The 19,826-nt window shown below is 43.8% G+C and overlaps 1 protein-coding gene across 1 annotated transcript in view; it reads right to left on the bottom strand.

Moving 5' to 3' along the window:
- The window catches only part of Lhfpl6 (LHFPL tetraspan subfamily member 6), a 199,200-nt gene that overhangs the window by 21,766 nt on the left and 157,608 nt on the right, over nt 1–19,826 (bottom strand). Inside the window, exon 3 of the mRNA XM_021158103.2 lies at nt 6,962–7,060. Within this exon, the coding sequence (XP_021013762.1) occupies nt 6,962–7,060 (99 nt within the window). The remainder of the gene's footprint in view (nt 1–6,961; nt 7,061–19,826) is intronic.

Here is a 19,826-nt window from a genome sequence, read left to right as displayed (position 1 = left end):
AAATACAGTGGTCATTATTTAATAGGCAGTGAGAAGGATTTTTCCTTGGGTTGGAAATACAAAGAATTACCCCCATCTTTCTACTACTGGGATGCTTAGCACACACCAGCAGCACAATCTCCAGGACAGAACACACAGTAGCTTCTTAATCAAATTAAATAGCAAAATGAAAGCAATAATTACTCAAATTTACTTGGCAAATTAGCAAGACAAATTAATTGAAATGCTCCTTTTGAACATAAGAATATAATTATAAAATCTTCGCTGGATAAAGATATCTCTGAGGCATGAGTTAAACCAATTTGACAATCAGATTATGGGCACCCCAGGTTTAATATGTTAAAAAAAAAAGAACACATTAAAAGCACATATTCAAAACAGCCCCATCAAGGGCAAATCTCTCCCAGGCTTTCTTTCTATGTCAGGTGCTCTGCTGTTCCCTGAATTGTTTCTATCACTTACACTCTTGTTCTCTCAACAAATAATGGAGACAGCACAAACCACCATTGATCCTTGTTATAACCACAGGCTACAAGGATGAAATAAACTCTGATGCCTGACAAAGGAAGACAACGGTGGTGGCTTTTCTCTTCTTAGCATTGATGGCAACTCACAAATCTCCATAAGAAACTAACTCAGACAAACTATCCCTGGAAGTAGATTGCTGTTCGAGGGTAGATGTGCAGCCAGGCTGGCCCAACTTGAAAAGTGGGGGAGGGAGAGAAAAGGAGAGATGAGAGATAGGAGATGAGGGAAAGGGGGAGGGGGAGGGGGAGAGGGAAGGAGGGAGGGAGGGAGAGAGAGAAGGGGAGAGATGATATTGCATTACTGGGGAGCAGCTTGCCCAATGTGAACTATGGTGCTCGGAGCTACCAGTGCCAAACACATCTGTGAGGAGAATGAGCTCAGGCTAATGCCAGCCTATAGATAACAAATGGTTGCAGCCATTTTGCAGATGGTTCTCAAACATGGACCCCAGCCTGCATCTCTGAGGCCCTGCCCAGGTAAGTTTGCCTTGCCTGGTCTTGTCTTATGCCATTTGAAATGTCCTCTTTGTTTTTGTCAATTAAAATCAGGTTTTTGTAATCTAACCATAAAAGCATCCTAATTTACGTAAATGGTCAGTATTTAAAATACCAGTGTGAGGGGGCTGGAGAAATGACTAAGCAGTTAAGAGCACTATTTCTATAGAAATCTGGACTTTGTTCCCAGCACCTACAAGGCCCCCATGGTCTGTAACCCCAGATCTAGGAGAATCTGACATCTGTGGATATGAGGCACACACACAGAGCACATATATACATGTAGTCAAAACACGCATATACATAAAAAAATCTATAAAAAATAAAAACCACTGAGAAAATGATAACTTGTGAGATATGAGAATGAAGCATTTATTTTCTCAACATGACTACTTCTGATTCTCTTGTCAAAGATTGATAACTACGGTCAAGGTGGATGCAAGGTTAGTGGAGATTCAGACACTCCCTGTCCAACCTGTTTTTAAATGAGTAAATTTAGAAATACTTCTTTCTTCCTCACAAATCAGTGTCATTCAAAGATTAGCACTGCAACACTGTCTGATTGGTCCGAGCAGTGACTACTGCAAAGCTGGCTCAAAGCTCCAGCGTTAATATGAAAACTCTGGACAAATCAGTGACAGGAAAACACCTAGGCATGCAAAGAACAAAACACCGCCATCATTAGTAAACAGTTTTTTCTTTCCTCTCTAGGACATAGACATGTCTGAGCTAGACCCTTTCTATACTGCATTAGGGCCACGAATGTAAACTTTCTTTTTTTTTTTAATTAGGTATTTTCCTTGTTTACATTTCCAATGCTATCCCAAAAGTCCCCAATCCCCTACCCACCCACTCCCCCTTTTTGGCCCTGGTGTTCCCCTGTACTGGGTCATATAAAGTTTGCAAGTCCAATGGGCCTCTCTTTGCAGTGATGGCCGACTAGGCCATCTTTTGATACATATGCAGCTAGAGACAAGAGCTCCGGGGTACTGGTTAGTTCATATTGTTGTTCCACATATAGGGTTGCAGATCCCTTTAGCTCCTTGGGTACTTTCTCTAGCTCCTCCATTGGGGGTAAACTTTCTAGGAAGACCTTTCCTGCCTATTACATACATTTTTCTGGGACAGTTAAAATGTTTGCTCTGAAGGTCCTTGCTAACTTCTGAAGTTGCTTCTACAAAACCCTGCTGAAACAGAAAATCTAAACATAAAGAAGGCTCCTTTCCGGCCGAATCCATTCATCTCCCTGCAGCCTAACCTTCCATACACCCTCAAGGACACCCAGGCTCAATCCATACTGATGCGAATCCTATACAGCCATGAGGGTTCAGCTGTGACCCCACCCCCCCGCCCCAGGGAAGGTCATGCAGTCCTGAGTTATTATTGGTAAATCACAACATCAAGCTGCTTTTAGCTACAAGTAAGTAATGGAAGCACACAGCGCCCTTAGGGAAATGAACATCTGTGTGTGAGCAATGTCTGAAAGGTCCAAGGGAAGGCAAGATTCAGAGGTGACAGATCTTGGGCTGGCTCTGTTGTCCACCTCTGCTCCTCTCTGCTGCTTACTTACTCCTTTCTGGAGTGTGTGTGAGTGTGAGTGTGTGTGTGTGTGTGTGTGTGTGTGTGTGTCAAGGCCAGGGTAGGACAGCATGGTTTTGGTTCCTCTCCTATAAGCATGTGACCCTTTCCTCTGAAACCTCAGAGAACATCTCCAGAGTCACTGACTCTGATGCACAGGCTGGTGTGGGCCACAGTGGATCTGCAGTGCTCACCACATGACTTTCCTCTGTTGCCCATCAAGGCATTTATACAGCACAGTAGCGTAACAGAACAGGGCTGTGTGTGCAGTTGCTTTTCCACTGTCCCAAGGGCATCACCGGCTGCTATAAGGATCAGTGAGTGAGCATACCCTTTCAAAGAGGAACAATTTTCTAACGTGTGACAGGTCATGTTTGGCTGGGATCACACATCATCTTCCTGTAGTCCGACTGCCTGCCTTTGTAAATAAATATTGCCCTTTGTCCATAATCTTTCATGTTCTAGTTGCTGGGTTGAGTAGTCGTGGCAGAGATGCATCATTCACCATGTTGGAAGCATTACAATCTGGCTCTTTCTAGAAATGCTGTCTCACCTCTAGCTGAATCTCAGCAGCTGGAGTAGAACAGCATCAGCAAGGCAATCAGCATGAATGATGTAACAGCCACACTTCTCGTCTAACACGCTTCAGAAGTCTTAATTCCATCACACCTATTGGTGTGATAAAGGGGTTGTTTTAGCTCACAGTCCATCAGAGCAATGCAGTCAGAGCAGCAGGAGCCTGAGGGAGTTGGCCACATGTCACCCATAATTAAGAGAAAAAACAACAATGCATTCATGCCAAACCCAGCTTACTTTCTCTAATCTCATACAGTTTAGAATACCCTGAGTAGGAAGTGGTGCCACCCACAGTGGGCAGGGCTCCCTACCTTAACTAATGCAATCAAGAAAACCCCCACTTGCTCACAGGCCAACCTAATCTAGACAATCACTCACTAAGACTCTCTTGCTAGGTGATGCTGGAGTGTCAACTTAACAATTAAAACCGAGCCGTACAGGTGCATATTATATGTTTTATATTTGTCTCTCTTTCTAGTTTTAAGTTCCTAAAGGGCAATAAATAGTGACTTGTTTTATTTTTTACTGATGCTGTCTCCCTGGCCCCTTGTGAATGGCCTGGTGAACTCCAGGATCTATATTATCCTATGGGAGGAAGTTGTGCCAATACACTGTCTTCTTCCAGAAGAAGGAGACCCCAGAGGAAGGAGACGTAAACTCAGGTTCCCATAAATGGCAGAAGCAAGGGGCGACTGTGCGACTGTGGTCCTCATCAGGTACCGCTGAATGTAGGACTCTGAGTGTTCCCCGACTGCTGGGCTTATCTACCCTGTCCTAGGGGCCTTGCCAAGTTAGCATCACAGTTTGAGACGTCACTAAAGCCCCGAAGCTCAGCATGATCCCTGTAGTGAGGGAGGGCGACAGTTTCCTACGGGAGGTAAGCAAGAGCAGTTATGTGGGACAGGTCTAATAGTGGTTCTCTGCTTCTCCTCTGAAGTCTTTTGAAAGAAAAAGAAATGTCAGAGTTCCTAAAAATAGAACCTGAAAAAAAAAAAAGAGCTCAATAAGCAAAAGCTATTTACTCAGGGGACCTAGAGCTGTTTTAATCTTGAGATAGAGTCAGTTTTCTTCCCCCCTCATCACCCAGTCTAAGAGAAACTTAAAAACAAATGGGCAGAAATTAAATCGCATAGGCTCTTGAATAGCTAATGTGTTTTTAGTAAATAAATAATTAGAGGCTGGAGAGACTGCTCAGAGGTTGAGAGCACTGGCTGCTCTTCCAGAGGACCTGGTTCTATTTCCAGCAACCACATGGCAGCTCACAGCCATGCGTCTCCAGGTCCAGGGCATCTGGTGCCCTCTTCTGTCCTCTGAGGGCACTGCAGGCACATTGACACATACACATGCAGAAGAGGATGTTTTTACTTATATATGTAAACTTAAATCTTGAAAAATTATTGTAAACAAAAGAACCAGTAAAGAGGACATTCAATTTTTTAAAATTGGACATTTTTTTTGATGTGCAGTGTTGATAAAGCATAGGATACTAGGGTCCAGCCAGTCTCGTTACCCTCTGCTAATTAATTCAACAATGCATCCAAGCAACAGGTCAGCAGAGGACAGGATTCCGGTCAAGTTGGGGCCCGTGTTAAGAAGCTAGGAATGCTTCAAACACCAGGGAAAGGAAAAGCCAAGCAACATCTTAAAATATTACCCCTGGACATAGTATGCACTATGCAAAAGCAATCCAAACTCCGGCAAGCTTGTACTGGAAGAGGGGAGAGGAGACTCAAGCTGTTGCTTTCAGTAGCTATGCATATTACACTGCTTTCTACTGAGGGCGCCAGTGTCCCCCTGAGGAGAGCAGGGTGACTGTCATCCAGTAACCCATAGAGAAGCTACTTCATTTTCACGGTCTCACTTCTTTTTACTTTTTTAGTTATCTGCTTATTTTCTTTAAACACGGGTTAGCTATGCAGCTCATTATATTAACAGGAAAAAGACAGTCATCAACACCATAACATCAACATTCAAAAATACTGATTTAGGATATGATAAACACCATGAGGCCTGTTCTCTCACAATTTTCTTCTTGGAATCCAATGCCTTATGTGAGCGGCGGATGTCTAGCACAGTAAATTGCACGTGATAGGGGAGGCCTGAGTGGGAGAACCTCAGCCTCTGGTTCACATGGCAGAGGGAACAGACTGGCTGCCCTTGGCAGTCACAGCAGCACAGCTGCCCCACATATGACACCTTGGAGTTTTGGAGAAGAGCAGAGGCAGGAAAGATATGCTGACCTGCCTGAGCCCTTCTGCCCAGAGACAGGTCATGAAACCCAAGAAGACTGTGAACTCCCGCTAAGCAGGGCATAAAAGCCACACGTGTCTGCACCTGAAGGGTATCCATGTCTCGTTAACACAGGCATACACAGAGGGAGTCGGACACGTGGCCTTGCTATTACCATTGGCTCACACCCCACACAGCCCTGTCCAATCACAGCTCTCTGCGACTCCCTAATTACTCATGCTATTACCATTGGCTCACACCCCACACAGCCCTGTCCAATCACAGCTCTCTGTGACTACCTACTTACCCATTAACCCTGCACCAGAAAGCCATGGGTTTAGCATCTGCACAATGTCTTTACCTTCTCGTCAGAGCAGAGGTCCTGTAACACTTACTTTAAATACATGCACATGCTTTTCCCTTACTGACCTACCTTTTGCTACAGGGGCCTGCGTCATGAACCTAGGTAATAGTGTTTAAAGGCCTGATTCTTTCATCTATTAACTCCAAATTCAGAAAAATACTCCAAGGAACATAATTCAGTAAAGACAATACTTATTCAATCAAACACTTCATTAGAGCACACCTTAAAGCAACAGGAAATGAAATAAACTTAGTTATTTCCTCAATTGAAAAGAAATAAGGGGTAGTTAGATCGGAATAAGTTTTATCGACTGAATAAAACCATCCCTATTTACCACAAATTAAAATGTTGAATACTATGTAGCATGCACACCGTTAGAAATCACGGCATGAGTCTGCAGAGCGAGTGACATGCACTTAGCAACAAGTGGAAACACCCGAACTTCTTCATTAGCACACAGACAAGCAGAGTCGAAAAGGGCCCTGCTGCCAGGAGCGTCTATCCCCTGCTGGTACCCACGTGCTCTGTGCTCAGGACCCTGTTGCTCTCTTCCCCCCTTTCTTTACTTTTTTTCTCATTTCTTTCTTTTTCTTTTTTTAAAAAAAGATTTATTTTATGTATATGAGTGCTCTATCTGCGTGTATATTTGCATATCAGAAGAGGGCATTGGATCCCATTACAGATGGTTGTGAGCCACCATGTGGTTGCTGGGAATTGAACTCAGGACCTCTGGAAGGGCAGCCAGTGCTCTTAACCACTGAGCCATCCCTCCAGCCCCTCTTCTCCCCTTACACAAAGTGCTCCACATCCCAGAGAGAAACTTTACCCTCGTCGTAATTTCCTTGATTGCTTTGTTTGCCTGTGAGTTCCCTCGAGATATTTTTTGCATGTATAATGAGTGATAAATATATGATTTTGAACAAATGAATCATAGGATATAAAAGATCAGGAGAGCAAGGCCATTTCTTTTTCTTAGACTCTGCAATATAGATCATAGTGCTGGTGAACAGTAGCGTATCAGTGACTCTTCAATCAACAAGTGAAAATGTATCTATGTATTATGTAAGTATGTATATATGTATATACATGCATAAGTATGTATGTATGCATGCATGCATGCATGCCAAACACAGCCCCACACTGTCTTCCTCCCAGAGAAGCCCCTTTTCTAGGAAGAATAACAAGAACTCACCCAAGTCAAACTGGCCGGAGATGTAGCCACAAGTCTGTCGGACTTCCTCACTGTCCCAGCCCAAGGGGTAGAGGGCACAGCCAGCACCAATCAGCAAGCCTGTGGAGAAGAGGTAAAACAGAAAGCCTTTACAAATCAAAGTGCAGAACATGACAGGGCCATAGCGCCTGCTCCTTAAAAACACCAGGTTAAATTCCTTTCAGCAATGTAAAGTCAGTTAGATTCCAAGAACAATATTGAGTCTGCTTAAAATAAGAATAAAAACAGTAACAACTCAGTTTGTTTCCAACTTTACCTTTTAAGAGCACAAAAAAAAGCCTTCAGAGTCTTGTTAAGGAACTAAAAAGAGTTTCTTTTAATCACACTTGCAAAAAGCCAACCAATCCCGTTAATCCCATGGAGAACAAATTCAAGAGCAAGCAACATTAGTAAGTCACACTGCACTGTTCAGTGGGATTTCTGTTTCCAATATAAGAATCAACATAGAATGTTGTAGTGTTGTGAAATTTTACAGGGCCCTTGACCTGTGAACTTGCACTGCCTGTTCCTCACAGCTCAGGAATGATCTAGAAGGCGGACACGCAGAAGACTCAATCTGCACATCCCTGTAAAAGCAACGTGGTTTTATTTTAATGTAAATCAAACTATGTAATGTAAATCAATTGTAAATCAGACTATGACAAGTGCTTCCTGTGAGTCTTTAATTTTGCATACGGTTTTACAAGAGCCAGAAAGAGATTTAAATTCTCACCACCAGACTCTATAAGTTAATCTGACAGTAAGATCTAGTCAATCAGTGAGCATTACCATCCACCACAACCCAAAGATGCTAACCCAGAAGCACCGACATACAGCTGTGTGATGGGTAGGAATGGGAGTTCTCAGACACCACAGAAGCAGCCCCACATGGGCACACACTTTAATACAGTAACATGGCTGAGAAATGCGGCAACAGGGGACTTGACACTGACACACTGAATCCTGTCTCTCTGGCCAGTGTTTACTCTTCTTTACCCCTATTGGGTAGATTGTCTGCTTCTCTAACCACTGTCTGGTGCAGAACTGTTCATGCCTCCCTCCCAACACCCTGCCACCAACACTGAGCTAAGCCACAAAGAGAGACAGTCCCCACAGTGTGGCACTCATTTCCTGCCTTAGTATCCTTCCTTTCAACCTATCCCCTGGTCTTCAGAAAAAAAAAAAAATGGATCAGAGGATCTGAGCTGAGAGTTCTGGATTCTCTATATAAATCACCAGCTGCAGTGTGACCTGTCTACAGCGCAATGACGGGTGCCATGTTTTGTCTGAAACATTGTCCACAAAGCAGTGAGGCAAGGTTTTGCTGAGCAGACAAATGCCCCACTGGTCTGCTTCCTCCCATTGGGAAAATATTTCCCAAGCTAGTTTTCCTACCATTAGATAAAAAGAGAATTAATTATGCAGGATACCAAATTTTGTACAAATTGAGTCCCCAGCATATTTATTAATCAATGCAAGAACATTATAAGAAACTTAGTTCTTAATAGGTGACACCTTTTTTGTGAGTAAATTTTAAAGGATAACGAGTACAGAAATGTTTGGGATAGAATTTGTTCAAGTGTGAAAAACACTTCTAAATGTTAACATGTAAGTCACCAATAGCTCCTTGTCTGACTTGGAAAGAAATATTCTAATTCACTAATCACCAAGTCCCCAAAGAACTTTCTTGTCCCCTTGGATGCTAGCTGGATTTGTACCCTGATCAGAAAGGAGCTGACTCATGCTTAGCTATGTCTGTATATTCCTGTGCATATAGGAAGGGGAACAGCAGTTCCTTAAAGAGCAAAGCAGTCGAAAATCTGTTCCTTTTTGAAATCGGGGACCATTTTTGTGAGACCATGAAACGCAGACTCAGCCATGTCAATTAGCAATAATTTTGTACATAGGAAACTCATGGTGCATGTGTGAATTTTAGGTAAACTTTCCTTCACTATCCTACATTCCAGCCCTGTGCATGAATTTTAGACAGCAACTACAAACATATGCTCACATTTAAAAATTAGTTGTTCCGTGGAGTTCAGTAGTGCATGTGAATTTTTATGTTAATATTTATATAGACTGCATCTTGTCATCTACCACTGTCTGCCCACAGGAAGGATGCTCTACATGCTAAAGATTTTGAGGAACATCTCCAGAAAGCAAGAGGATAACTTTGGGTTCACTGGTAGCCAGAGTTTTAGGATCTGTGGCTGAACACCAATGGTGGTGAATGTCTGTATTAGCGGGTAAGAACCTAGGATAGTCAAGAACTCAATTCTGCTTCACAGTGGTGGGTCCTGGCAACTCCCTCAAGTACTCAGCCTTATCAGTATTTGAAGCTATCATGAAAGTATCAGACCAAAGACTCAAAAAACTTTAGGACATACGGACAATACCCATCTCCCATTTGTTGGAAGTGTTATTGAATCTGGGGTCATAACCTGTGTCTCAAGCCAGGTCCACTCACCTATTCCCAATAGTCCAATTTAAAAAGTCAAATTAATAGTAGAAAGCAGAAAAAAAAAGATGAGATTTATTCAATGTGGCCACACTGGAAGAGGAAGAAAGAGATCTGGGGATTCCCTCCAGTCTTAGGGTCCTGAGGAGAGACTCGTTTAAATAGAAGACCACACAGATGCACATCTAAACAGACCCAGTCAGTGTGTCCTGCTCAACTACTGACCCATCCTGTCTGGGCTTCATTGTCATTCTGTAAGCTGATCTGACGTGTTATTAGAACTGGTGAAATCTCTTTCCCTTTCTAGGAGACAAGGTCCCACTCTGGTGGGGTCTTTTCTAGCATCAGATTCCTGGGGAAATTCCCATTTCTTTGGGGTCTATTGCTTCAATTGTCTGATAGACTGAGAGCCACAAACGTCTCTTTAGAATGTTGTCATTTCTGCCGGTCTCATTACAGAAGGGTAGGGTGGCAAGTGAGTGCCACACTGCACAGTGCAAATATTGACCATTTTAATGGCTTCAGAAAACTCTAGTGGAGAGACCTGCTCTAGGTGTAAGGCCACACTTCAAAAGGGTGTGAGGCTTACCAGATACACGAGCAGGCTCTGGGGCTGCTTTGCAATAATTAAAGCCAACCCAGCTATTCCGTCTCCTTTCTCGGGTAAGGCCAATGGGTAGGAACTGTAACTCTCAAATCTGTTCTTTACACTGTCCTGTTAGTATGAGCTCTGTGTCACAGTGTGTCACAGTGAGATGCTCTCCTGTGGGAATTAGAAGATGAGACAGGGAAATCTGGGCATTTGACACGGGCACCTGCAGTCAGGTGTAAGCCTTTTTGCAGACAGCTGACTTAAGAGGTGGGGCTTGCAGGCACCTGCTCCACATCGCCTAGAGACATCAGTTGGACATCAGGTTCTTTTGATCTCTGGACCTCTGATTTCTGGAATTCTTCAAGTCAGCTTCTCTGACCTTCCAACAGGCCTGCAAAACTTAAATTGAATCCACAGGCTTCCTACTAAAGTGACCTAGTATGGCTCAGTCCATAGCTGACTCATACCTCATTCATATAAGATACATGATACATTTTTTTTTTAAAAAAATCTTCTTATACTGCTCAAACAGTATGTATATGTTCAATTAACCATCATCTTGAATAAGGTTTGGACTAATTTTTAAAGCTCTCAGGGATAGACGGACAGTGATATATGCCTCAGAAAGGTTAGCCTTTAACTGTCTCTGTGGAGACCTCTTGGGCTAGGGAATTGAATATACTGATTAACCTCTCTAGGAGTGAGGCTTCTGAGCAGATGTTTCAAATGTCAGCTAACTGCCCTAAAGGTGTGGCTTGCAGTTAACCAGAATTTTATGGTCTCCATGGAATGTACCACACTGTAAAAGAAAAGCCACAAAATGGGAAGGCAAGAGCATCCTTTTAGAGGAGAGAGACCTGCCACCATCCAGTGGTAGCTCTGCTGGACCCCAGGCCGGGATGTAGAAATGTTCAACCAAAGCACAGTGTGGAAGCCCCTGGCTTGTCTGTGTGGTCATTACACCCTATGCCAAAATGGGGTCACAGCTAAAATATTTGCTCAGGTGGTATCTTAATGACCCAACGGGTTTCTGATAGCTCTGGCTGCTTAATTTTCTCACCAGGAATAAAAGGTTCGATAGAACCTCTAGCTTACAAACTTTAATACGACTTATAGAGATTTTCCTTACTATATTTACAGACCTTGTTTCCATCCAGGCTTAATTTAAAGCAAGTTCCTTTGCCACTACTTTAAAAACAAATCATAAAAAACAAAAAAGATCACACTATCACACGTTTTGAAAAAGCTGTGTAGTCAGGGGCAAGTTAGGAAGGGTCCTGGGAGCTGGGGCAGCAGCCTTCTGGAAGCGCTAATGGAGGTGAGATGCCAGGGAGCGATGAGAGTCGGGCTCACTTGGGACTAGGAAGGAATCTATTTTTGTCATCCCAGAGACTCTGCAACTTTTAACAGGTCATGAGTAAGTCACAAATTATACATCAGACAAGCCTTCCCTTTTCACCCAGCCTTCTCACTGTAGTCTGCTGGGGGGGTAGGGGCAACACATCCTGAATAAGGTCATTCTGTAGACTGCAGAGAGATGCTGCCTCCTAAAAAAGAATAGAGAGACAGAGAGAGAGAGAGAGAGAGAGAGAGAGAGAGAGAGAGAGAGAGAGAGAGCTAGGTGACTGAATAATTCTGCAATTTAACAAATCCATTTGAATAATGCAGTGGCTATTAGGCCATTCCATCCTGACTACACAGGGCTTGGGGCTCACTCTATTCAAGGACAAATCAAAATATTTTAGGAGCCACATCCATGGACTGACCTTTCGAGAGAAGCCAGTGTTAATGGGGAAAAAAGACCTTTGATAAATGCAAAGATCCAGACACTCCCTAGTGGTGCTGGCTAAAGTTAAAAATCGACTTTCTGTGCTGGAGAGATGGCTCAGTGGCTAAATGCCCTTGTTGCTCTGGCAGAGGACCTGGGTTCAGTTCCCAGCACCTGCACATGGCTCACAACCAACTGCAACTCCAGTTCTGGAGATCTAAGAGCCTCTTTTGGTCTCTATGGGCATTCTATACCCATGTAGCAAAACACTCATTTATAGAGAATAAAAAATAACTTCAAAAAAATTTAAAAAAACAATAACTTCAATAAAAACTGTAGAAGTCTACTCTTTAGCCCAGTGAGCCCCTTCCTCAATGTGGATCCTTCATCTGTCCACTCCCAGTTCTTCTCAGTGTCCCTACAAGGCTAGTGCTCTCTGCCATAATGCTAGTTAAGTCTTAGCATGTGAATGTCAAGCCTTAACTCTGTGAAGGGTTCAGAGGTTCAAGATCAAACCTGGGGCTGGGAACCTTCCCTGCTGCTGAGCTCTTTCTATTCAAACTCCCGCACCGAACACTTGGCCGTAACAACTCTGCTCCAGCCAGGAGACAGAACAACCCCCCAGTCAGCCACTGCCAATCACTCTCCCCACGTGGGAAGACTGGCGTCCTCCTTAAGCTCATAAAGCCTTATTTTTATTATTTTTTTTCCAGGCGACTCTTGAAAGTTTGTATGTGACCCCACTTCTTTTCCATGACTATTGAGCAATTTTTTCCACTTTCCTTTCTTTCTTTTTTTAAATAGTGTGACTTTTTCCACCCACCGCCTTTCCCATCAATTCATCCTTTATGGTTTTTGGATACTTTCGTCCGTCCCTCGTTCCCTTTATCTCCTTTTCTGTGACAAGCACCGAGGGAAAGTGTTTTCTTTACTGTTCTCATAAAGGCTGCTCCATCTTCCAGCCAGCTATCTGGACGTTTCCTTTGGAATGGGTTGGCAAGCTTCCATCTCAAAGTCTCCCTCCGTATGCCAATTTGTATAGGAGATGCTCTCCGTTTCCACAGCAGATAAGGACTCCTTTACAAAACAGAGCAGAATAAACAGCCACGGAGAGGGATCGCCAGGGAGCTCTAGTGCTGTAATTCTTCAGATCCCCCCTAACCCCCCCCCCAAATGTAGCTAAAAGCAAACTATATGTTGCATAGCAAGATAGGTTGGTCAGGCTCCAGTAAGCCATGGTCCTCTGAGTACTAATTAGAAACTGAGGTACAGGGACTGTAAGAAGCTTGTCCAAGAAAAAGAGATCTCAGGTTAATCGCAGAGCTCTGGAATCCCAGTCCAGGACTCTTTCCTATCTGTTATCATCTCAGTAGTTGGACATGAGTCCACTTCAAGCCACATGCACAGCGTGAGGTCAAACAGGGACATGGTGGCTTTGGCCCTATCTGAGTATCGCTCTCTCCCAATATCTTACCTACTGCTAACTAGCCAAGGTGCCCCAGAGATCCCGGACTACGGCATCCACCACTGGCTCTCTGTCTTGAGACCTTCGCTTTTCTGAAAGTGGGGTTCTTTCTCTTTGATAAGAGAATTTTGTTATTGAATTGGGGGATCACAGCCTGTGACCTAAACCAGCTTTGGTCACCAAGGATCCTCAGCAAGACAATCAAGAGCCAAGTTCATAGTGGAAAGCAGGGAAAGGAGGCATACTCGATGGGAAGAGAGATTCTGGACCCCGCCGCCCAAGTCCATGTCCTGGGTCCTGAAGTGAAAGAGAAGTTGAAATAGAGAGCTAAGCATATGATCATGGAAGAGGTCATGGTCAAGGTATGGTCCATCCACCACTGATCGCCATGATCTGGGCTTCACTCTCATCCTTAAGGCAGCCTGACAGGTTGTTAGAACACTGTGACACTGTGGACTCTCTTTCTGGGGAAAAAAGTTCCTCCTCTCCCTCTGACTTCTCCTAGCATCCGATTCCTGGAGAACTCCTATTTCTTTGGGATCTGTGATTTCAATGGCTGATGGGAAGACTGAAAGAGATGAGTGTCTTTTTTGGAACATCTTCATTAATGCAGGGCCAGGTACACTTCCGTTCCTTAGGTTAATGCTCCGACTTGGCCACGAAAATCCGTGCTGTTTAAGTCTAGAAACATCATCATTCAGCCCTCCCTGCTGCCTAGCAGTGAGCTACTGGTTTCCCACCCCCCAGGAGCTCCTGCACACATTACAGCTTATTTGAGGTTGTATATTGCATTGCATTGCAGTTATTTCTGTATTACATCTCCCGTCTGTGGGCTTACTTCCATTCCATACGTTCATTTATAATATTTGTTAAATACCAAGTCATTGTGACATTACTATTTCTCACTTTCAAAAGCCTGAGGAAATGACACAACAGTTCATAATCAATAAATAATATGACATATAATTGCCTGTATTTAATACAGAAGCTTATCAAAGTGGGCCTGTACTTCTAAATGTGCTGCAGAGCGTCCAGGGGACACACCCAGTGTTCGGAGTATCGTCCATCCCCCAGAGTCCCCTAAAAGAGCCACGTGCTCTCTGCTCCACTCTCCACATCAACATGTGTAGTAGTCCCGTGAGTCTTAGCCAGCTGGCAGCTTGCAACCCCAGACAAGGGACAGGCCCTTTAAAACCTGCCAATCCCTCCTTTTAGGGGGTCCCAGTGACCCCAGTGTGAGCTCTAGGGCTCCGAGAGTCTCTGTCTAGTAAGTGTACCTGCAGGCATCATAGTGAGCAGTGGTCTTTGTCATCACAAGTAATACCTCAGAGCTGCAATGCAAAGGAAAATGTGCTCTTTTCTGCGCCGACACCCATGTGTGATCTAATCGCAGGCAGAGTCTTTCTTTGTTTAATCATCCTGCAGACAACTCTGGGTTTTCTTAAAATGTTTTTCCAAATGGTCCATCAACCCTTGTTTCGTTTCCTTTTCCAGATCATGTGACACAAGACGCAAAAGACAAATACAGGGTGTCAGGCACCAGGATGCCTTCCTAGCGCACAGAGAAACCTCACGAGCTAACTTCAGCCATGAGTGGCTTGTCATCTTTTCTCTTTCCAGGGTCCCAGGCAATCTCGGGTACAGAGAAAACCAGTTGTTTCTGATGAGGAGAGTGTGGAGGGTACTGCCATTTGCAGGTGACACTTGTCAGGCAAGTCAAGGCATCAGCTTCCCAGCCCTGGGCTACAAGCACTTCAGCTCCATCAGCCACCTCTCCAGGAGCTACAAAATGAGGGAAGAGCTTTGCCTTGGGCATCGGCAGGGATCGAATAAGATGGTGTTGGTGAAGAAGTGGCACAGTCCTTGATCACAAGAGTCAGTGAGTGGTCTCAATTGGAAACCTTCAGTCTGTCCTGCAGACAGGAGAGTGTGGTGAGTGTGCTGTCATATATATACGGCCAGGATGCTGGTAGTGTCCTTTTCTTTCTCTCTTCTTACAAGAAAGAATAGAGAGGGCCTGAGCAGGATTATCCCTACCACAGTGAGCACCGGACACTTGCTCTCCAAGTCACATCAGTCGCACACAGCTCAGCGCAAATGGAACAATCATAGCCTGACAACCCTGCTGCACGTGCAGAGGGTGGGTGCACTGATGCCTTTCTGACTTGCTCATTTTCTATTTTTCTTGATACTGTTTTATGTCTAGAGGAGGCGCCATTTATACCAGTCAAGTAGAGACAGAACTGATAAGGTGGAGCATGTGGAGCTATCTAGGTGCTACCCACCACCGGGATGACCAGAAGCAAGGGTAGTGTATGGCTATGGCTTGACACATTTGGTTCTTGGCTTTTACTGTAAGGTTTCTGGACCATGTTCACAAAAGAGACAGTTATTTTCACTGACCCAATGGTGTCCCATTGTGTTGGGAGTAAAATCAAAGTTACAGGAGTTTCAGATTTTCAGTGTGCTGTACAGAGCGATACATGTGAGGACCAGCTTCCCGGGCTAGGGGCACTTGTTAAAATGCAGCTTCTGCTGCTGCTCTGGAACAGATCCCGATGAGGCCCAGACCACTGGCTAGGACCCACAGAAATCAGCAAGGGCCTTGTAAAGTGCTTTCTGCCAGATTTAGATACCACCCTAGTTAGATATGTGATCATGAGCCTTTGACCTCTCTTGAGCTCAGATCTTCTTGCACAAAGTACACCTAATAATTTCTGTCCCTTAGCATGGTGCCTAAACCTGCATCATTGTCATTAGCCATACATTAAGGGCTTATGACGGTAGCATTGGGAGCATGGCATACAATAACAGCTTAGGATGGCAGTGGATTGTGTTGGAGGCTATAACAATCATGCTACTGCAGGAGAAACACAAGGACTTCAGTTGGTACCGGTTGATTTTAGAGTCTCTATTAGTGGCTACAGGTGCTCATGAGTGGATGATCACATAAACAATACTGTAATCTCATGAAAAGCAAAGATACTTTACTGCTTGTTCATGGCTTCACAATAGAAACATTTTTCTAGAGCCAACCACAGATCTGTGGCTGGGAATTGTTATATCCTCCTCTAACATGATAGTAGAAAGTTTCAACTCTTAGAAGAGTTGATAGAAATGGACAGCCAACATCTGCTCACTGACCATAGTGGGTCTAAGGTCGGCAGGGCTTTAGAACTTATTTATCCGTTTGCTTATTGCTGACCTGCCCATTTTCCCATTTCTCTATGGATTTGGAAATCCATCCTTTTGGGGGGGGGCACATAGGGGAAAGAGTATTTGTTAAGGAGGTATGGAGCCTCAACTAATATAATTCTTGTCATCTCTCATACACTGTCCTCTTGCAGTATGCAAAATGTTTGCCATTATCCATCCATTATTCTCTATCCTTTGGCCCAGAAGGCACTGAAACTGGGACCCATCAACTTTGGAAAATCATTTATGCACAAATCTCAAGAAAGGGCACTTCTAATCCTTTCACAGTTCCCAAACGACTCTCCTGCACATTAAAATAGAAACATCTTGCCTTGGCTCTCCGACCCAGAAATCCCCAAGGGAGCTCACAAGACACTTCAGAAAGCCCAGAGTGACAGAGGAGTTCACTTGTAAGTAAAAGTCTCCTTCCTTCAGGATCCCTGTGTGCAAAATGAATTATTCTTAAAATGATTTTAAAAAGCCAAACAACCATCACAATTAAGCATGCAAGTTTTAAAAAAAAAAAAAGCAGGGCTAGGCTCCAACAATACCCTTTCAGAAATTAAACAAAAATAAAAAGCTGAACTCTTAAGTACACTGCAAACTCTGGCTCATTCTCTCCTTGCTTGGAAAATGCAGTATTGGTTCCAACAGTACTCCAGTAAGTGTGTGCCCAACCGCAGAAAACTTTTCCAGTGGGAAACTGTTGGGATGAGGGCTTTGGAGCCTGGCAACCTTGCATTCAAATATTTGGTCTGCTGCTTCTTAGATACTGGCCTTGCAAGTCTTAAACTGGAGCTCTAGAAGTTTCTTCATAAAATGGACATACAACTGCCTCTTACAGAGTCATCATGAGGGTTAGATAAAACATGTCTAAAGCCCCGGGACAGACTAAGACATGCAGCTCCCACCTCGTGATAGCCTGACGAAGTGGAAGGAACATTATACGGAGCATTTATCTGTAGAACAGTGGTTATACAACAGGGACGTGCTCTACCTTCAGGGCCCATTGTTTTATAGAACAGATTTGCAAAATCCTGGGATTCGAGGGCAGATATCTGGCCTCAAAGACAGCAAAACTCAGCATCCTGAGATCAAATGCTCTCCCCAGCCACCTCCCAGCCTGCCAGGCACCCAGATCTTTGCTTTGATTCCTGATAAACAACCAGTTCAGTTTCCTTCACAGGGCCCTGTTTTGAGCGTGGGAAGCACTTTGATGCCCTCATCATGAATCTTCCCAGGATCCCTGGGCTAACTGACACCAGGGACCTCAGTGGTGAGATCAAGGGCCAGTCAGACGGACTCTGGAGAACAGGTTTTTGTCACATTGCCTCTTGCAAGAACTGGGGCAGATTTAGGAGTTGTGTCCTGTTTAAATGGAGACAGGCGGAAGACCTAGAAGCTCTAAGCAGAACACACCAAGTACCTTGTCTTGATAATACCCAGAGGACCCAAGGACTGGTGACCCCTGGGAAGGGCTGGCGACTTGGGCACCAGAGAGATTTGAGTAGCCAAGTTCCATGGGGAGAAAAGAGAAGTGGGAATGTGCACCAGAGAGAATCATACCTAGATTGACCCTGATGTAGCTGCAGAAAGCATTACTGCATCAGTTACTACTCAGAATGAGTGAAGGAGGAGGATAGCCAGTCCTTGAGCCTCAGAATACTGTCAGTGCTATTGTGAATAAGGCTACCTGGACGACTTGTAGCTGGTGTGGCATCAAAGGAATGTACATGATAGCACAGCACATAATTGATGTGCGGTAGCTGGTGGTCCATCATGTTTGCACAAAGCATCTCTCAGTACAGGCACATGGGGAGAGGACCAACCAGAGGCGAAAACCACATCCCTTTCCGGGATCATTGGCTTTCAGTGATAGTGACTGACCCCTGGACTTTGTGAATGCCACACAGTGTTTTACCAATCTCCTCTCCCTAGTATTGATATCCTAACAGCATGAAATTACTGAAGACAGCAGAGAACCAAAGTAAAAGAATCTACTAAAGCAGTGACAGATGGCTGAGACACTTACTCAGGTGGTCTGGTAGTCTGGATTCAACTGCAGGAGCTTATTTCAGTTTTGACATAATCAAAATGCTGAGCCTGAATAAGAAAACTCTCGCCTCACTAACAACCTGAACCCACACAGCAAGTGCCAGAACGTTACAGCCTTCAGGTCTTGATCAGGTTCATTTTCTCCACCAATTAAAGAATTAAAAGGCAGGAAAAAAAATCTCAGATGTAGCAGGAAGAAACAGCTAACAAACCTTATCACACTAATATCCATGACTGTATTATATATATAATATATACATATATTATATATATATAATGTTTACAACAGGTTTCAACTGAATTTTAAATTAACTTTCCTTATAAACTACCCTTTCACTAGTGAAGTATTAGAAAATCTGAGCATCTTATAATATTATTGATGAGTATAGCATGTGCGCGCGCACACACACACACACACAGAGAGAGAGAGAGAGAGAGAGAGAGAGAGAGAGAGAGAGAGAGAGAGAGAAACAGAGAAGACAGAAAGGCAGAGAGAGACAGAAACAGAGACAAAGAGAGAAAGATTCCTTCTTTCTACTCTGTGGGACTGTAGAGTAAGAATCCCATGTGTTTTCCTCAGGTCCTTTAAAAATACTGTAAATTCCACTGAAGCACCGCTCAGCCATCTGGAATAGCTGACAGACAGCAACTGGGAAGAAGTTTCTTTCAGGATGTCTATAATGGTTTTCCTCTCTGTTCTCCTTCCCTCCTGAAATGTCAAGGATGACGACCACTTTCTACTTCCCATCTGTGGTTTCACGGTCAGTCCCAAGTACATTTTCAAAGTTTTTTGAGAATTTTGTTTCCACTGGGTTCAGTTTTTAAAACTTCAACTGAATTTTTCTTAGCTAACACATTGTCTTTGGTGATTTTTAAACATTTGACTATAAAATACACAGTATATGTTAATGTATATATTAGTGTGTCTTCCAAGTATATCGCAGCAGAGAACAAAAATAAATATTTCATATTCAGGGACAGGCAGTTGCAACGAAGTTACTCATAATTTAAAAACCATTATCATAAGTAGCATGTTGAAATAACACTAGGAACAAACTTTGGAAAGACTAAATTCTGCATTTGAGTGGAAGAATGGGTAGAAGATGCAGTCAGAATCAACCTTTTAAAATATTTCTTTTTATTTTACATGTAAGGGTAGTCACCTGCATGAATATTATGGAGGCCAGAAGAGGGTGGCAGATCCCCTGGAACTGGAGTTACAGATGGTCATGAGCTGCTACATGGGTGCTGGGAACTGGACATAAGCCCTCTGCAAGAGCAGCCAGCGTTCTTAGTTGCTGAGCCGTCTCTCCA

Source organism: Mus caroli, chromosome 3 (genome assembly GCF_900094665.2).
Source record: "Mus caroli chromosome 3, CAROLI_EIJ_v1.1, whole genome shotgun sequence".
Classification (NCBI taxonomy): domain Eukaryota; kingdom Metazoa; phylum Chordata; class Mammalia; order Rodentia; family Muridae; genus Mus; species Mus caroli.
This window is presented reverse-complemented; position numbering and strand designations above follow the sequence as displayed.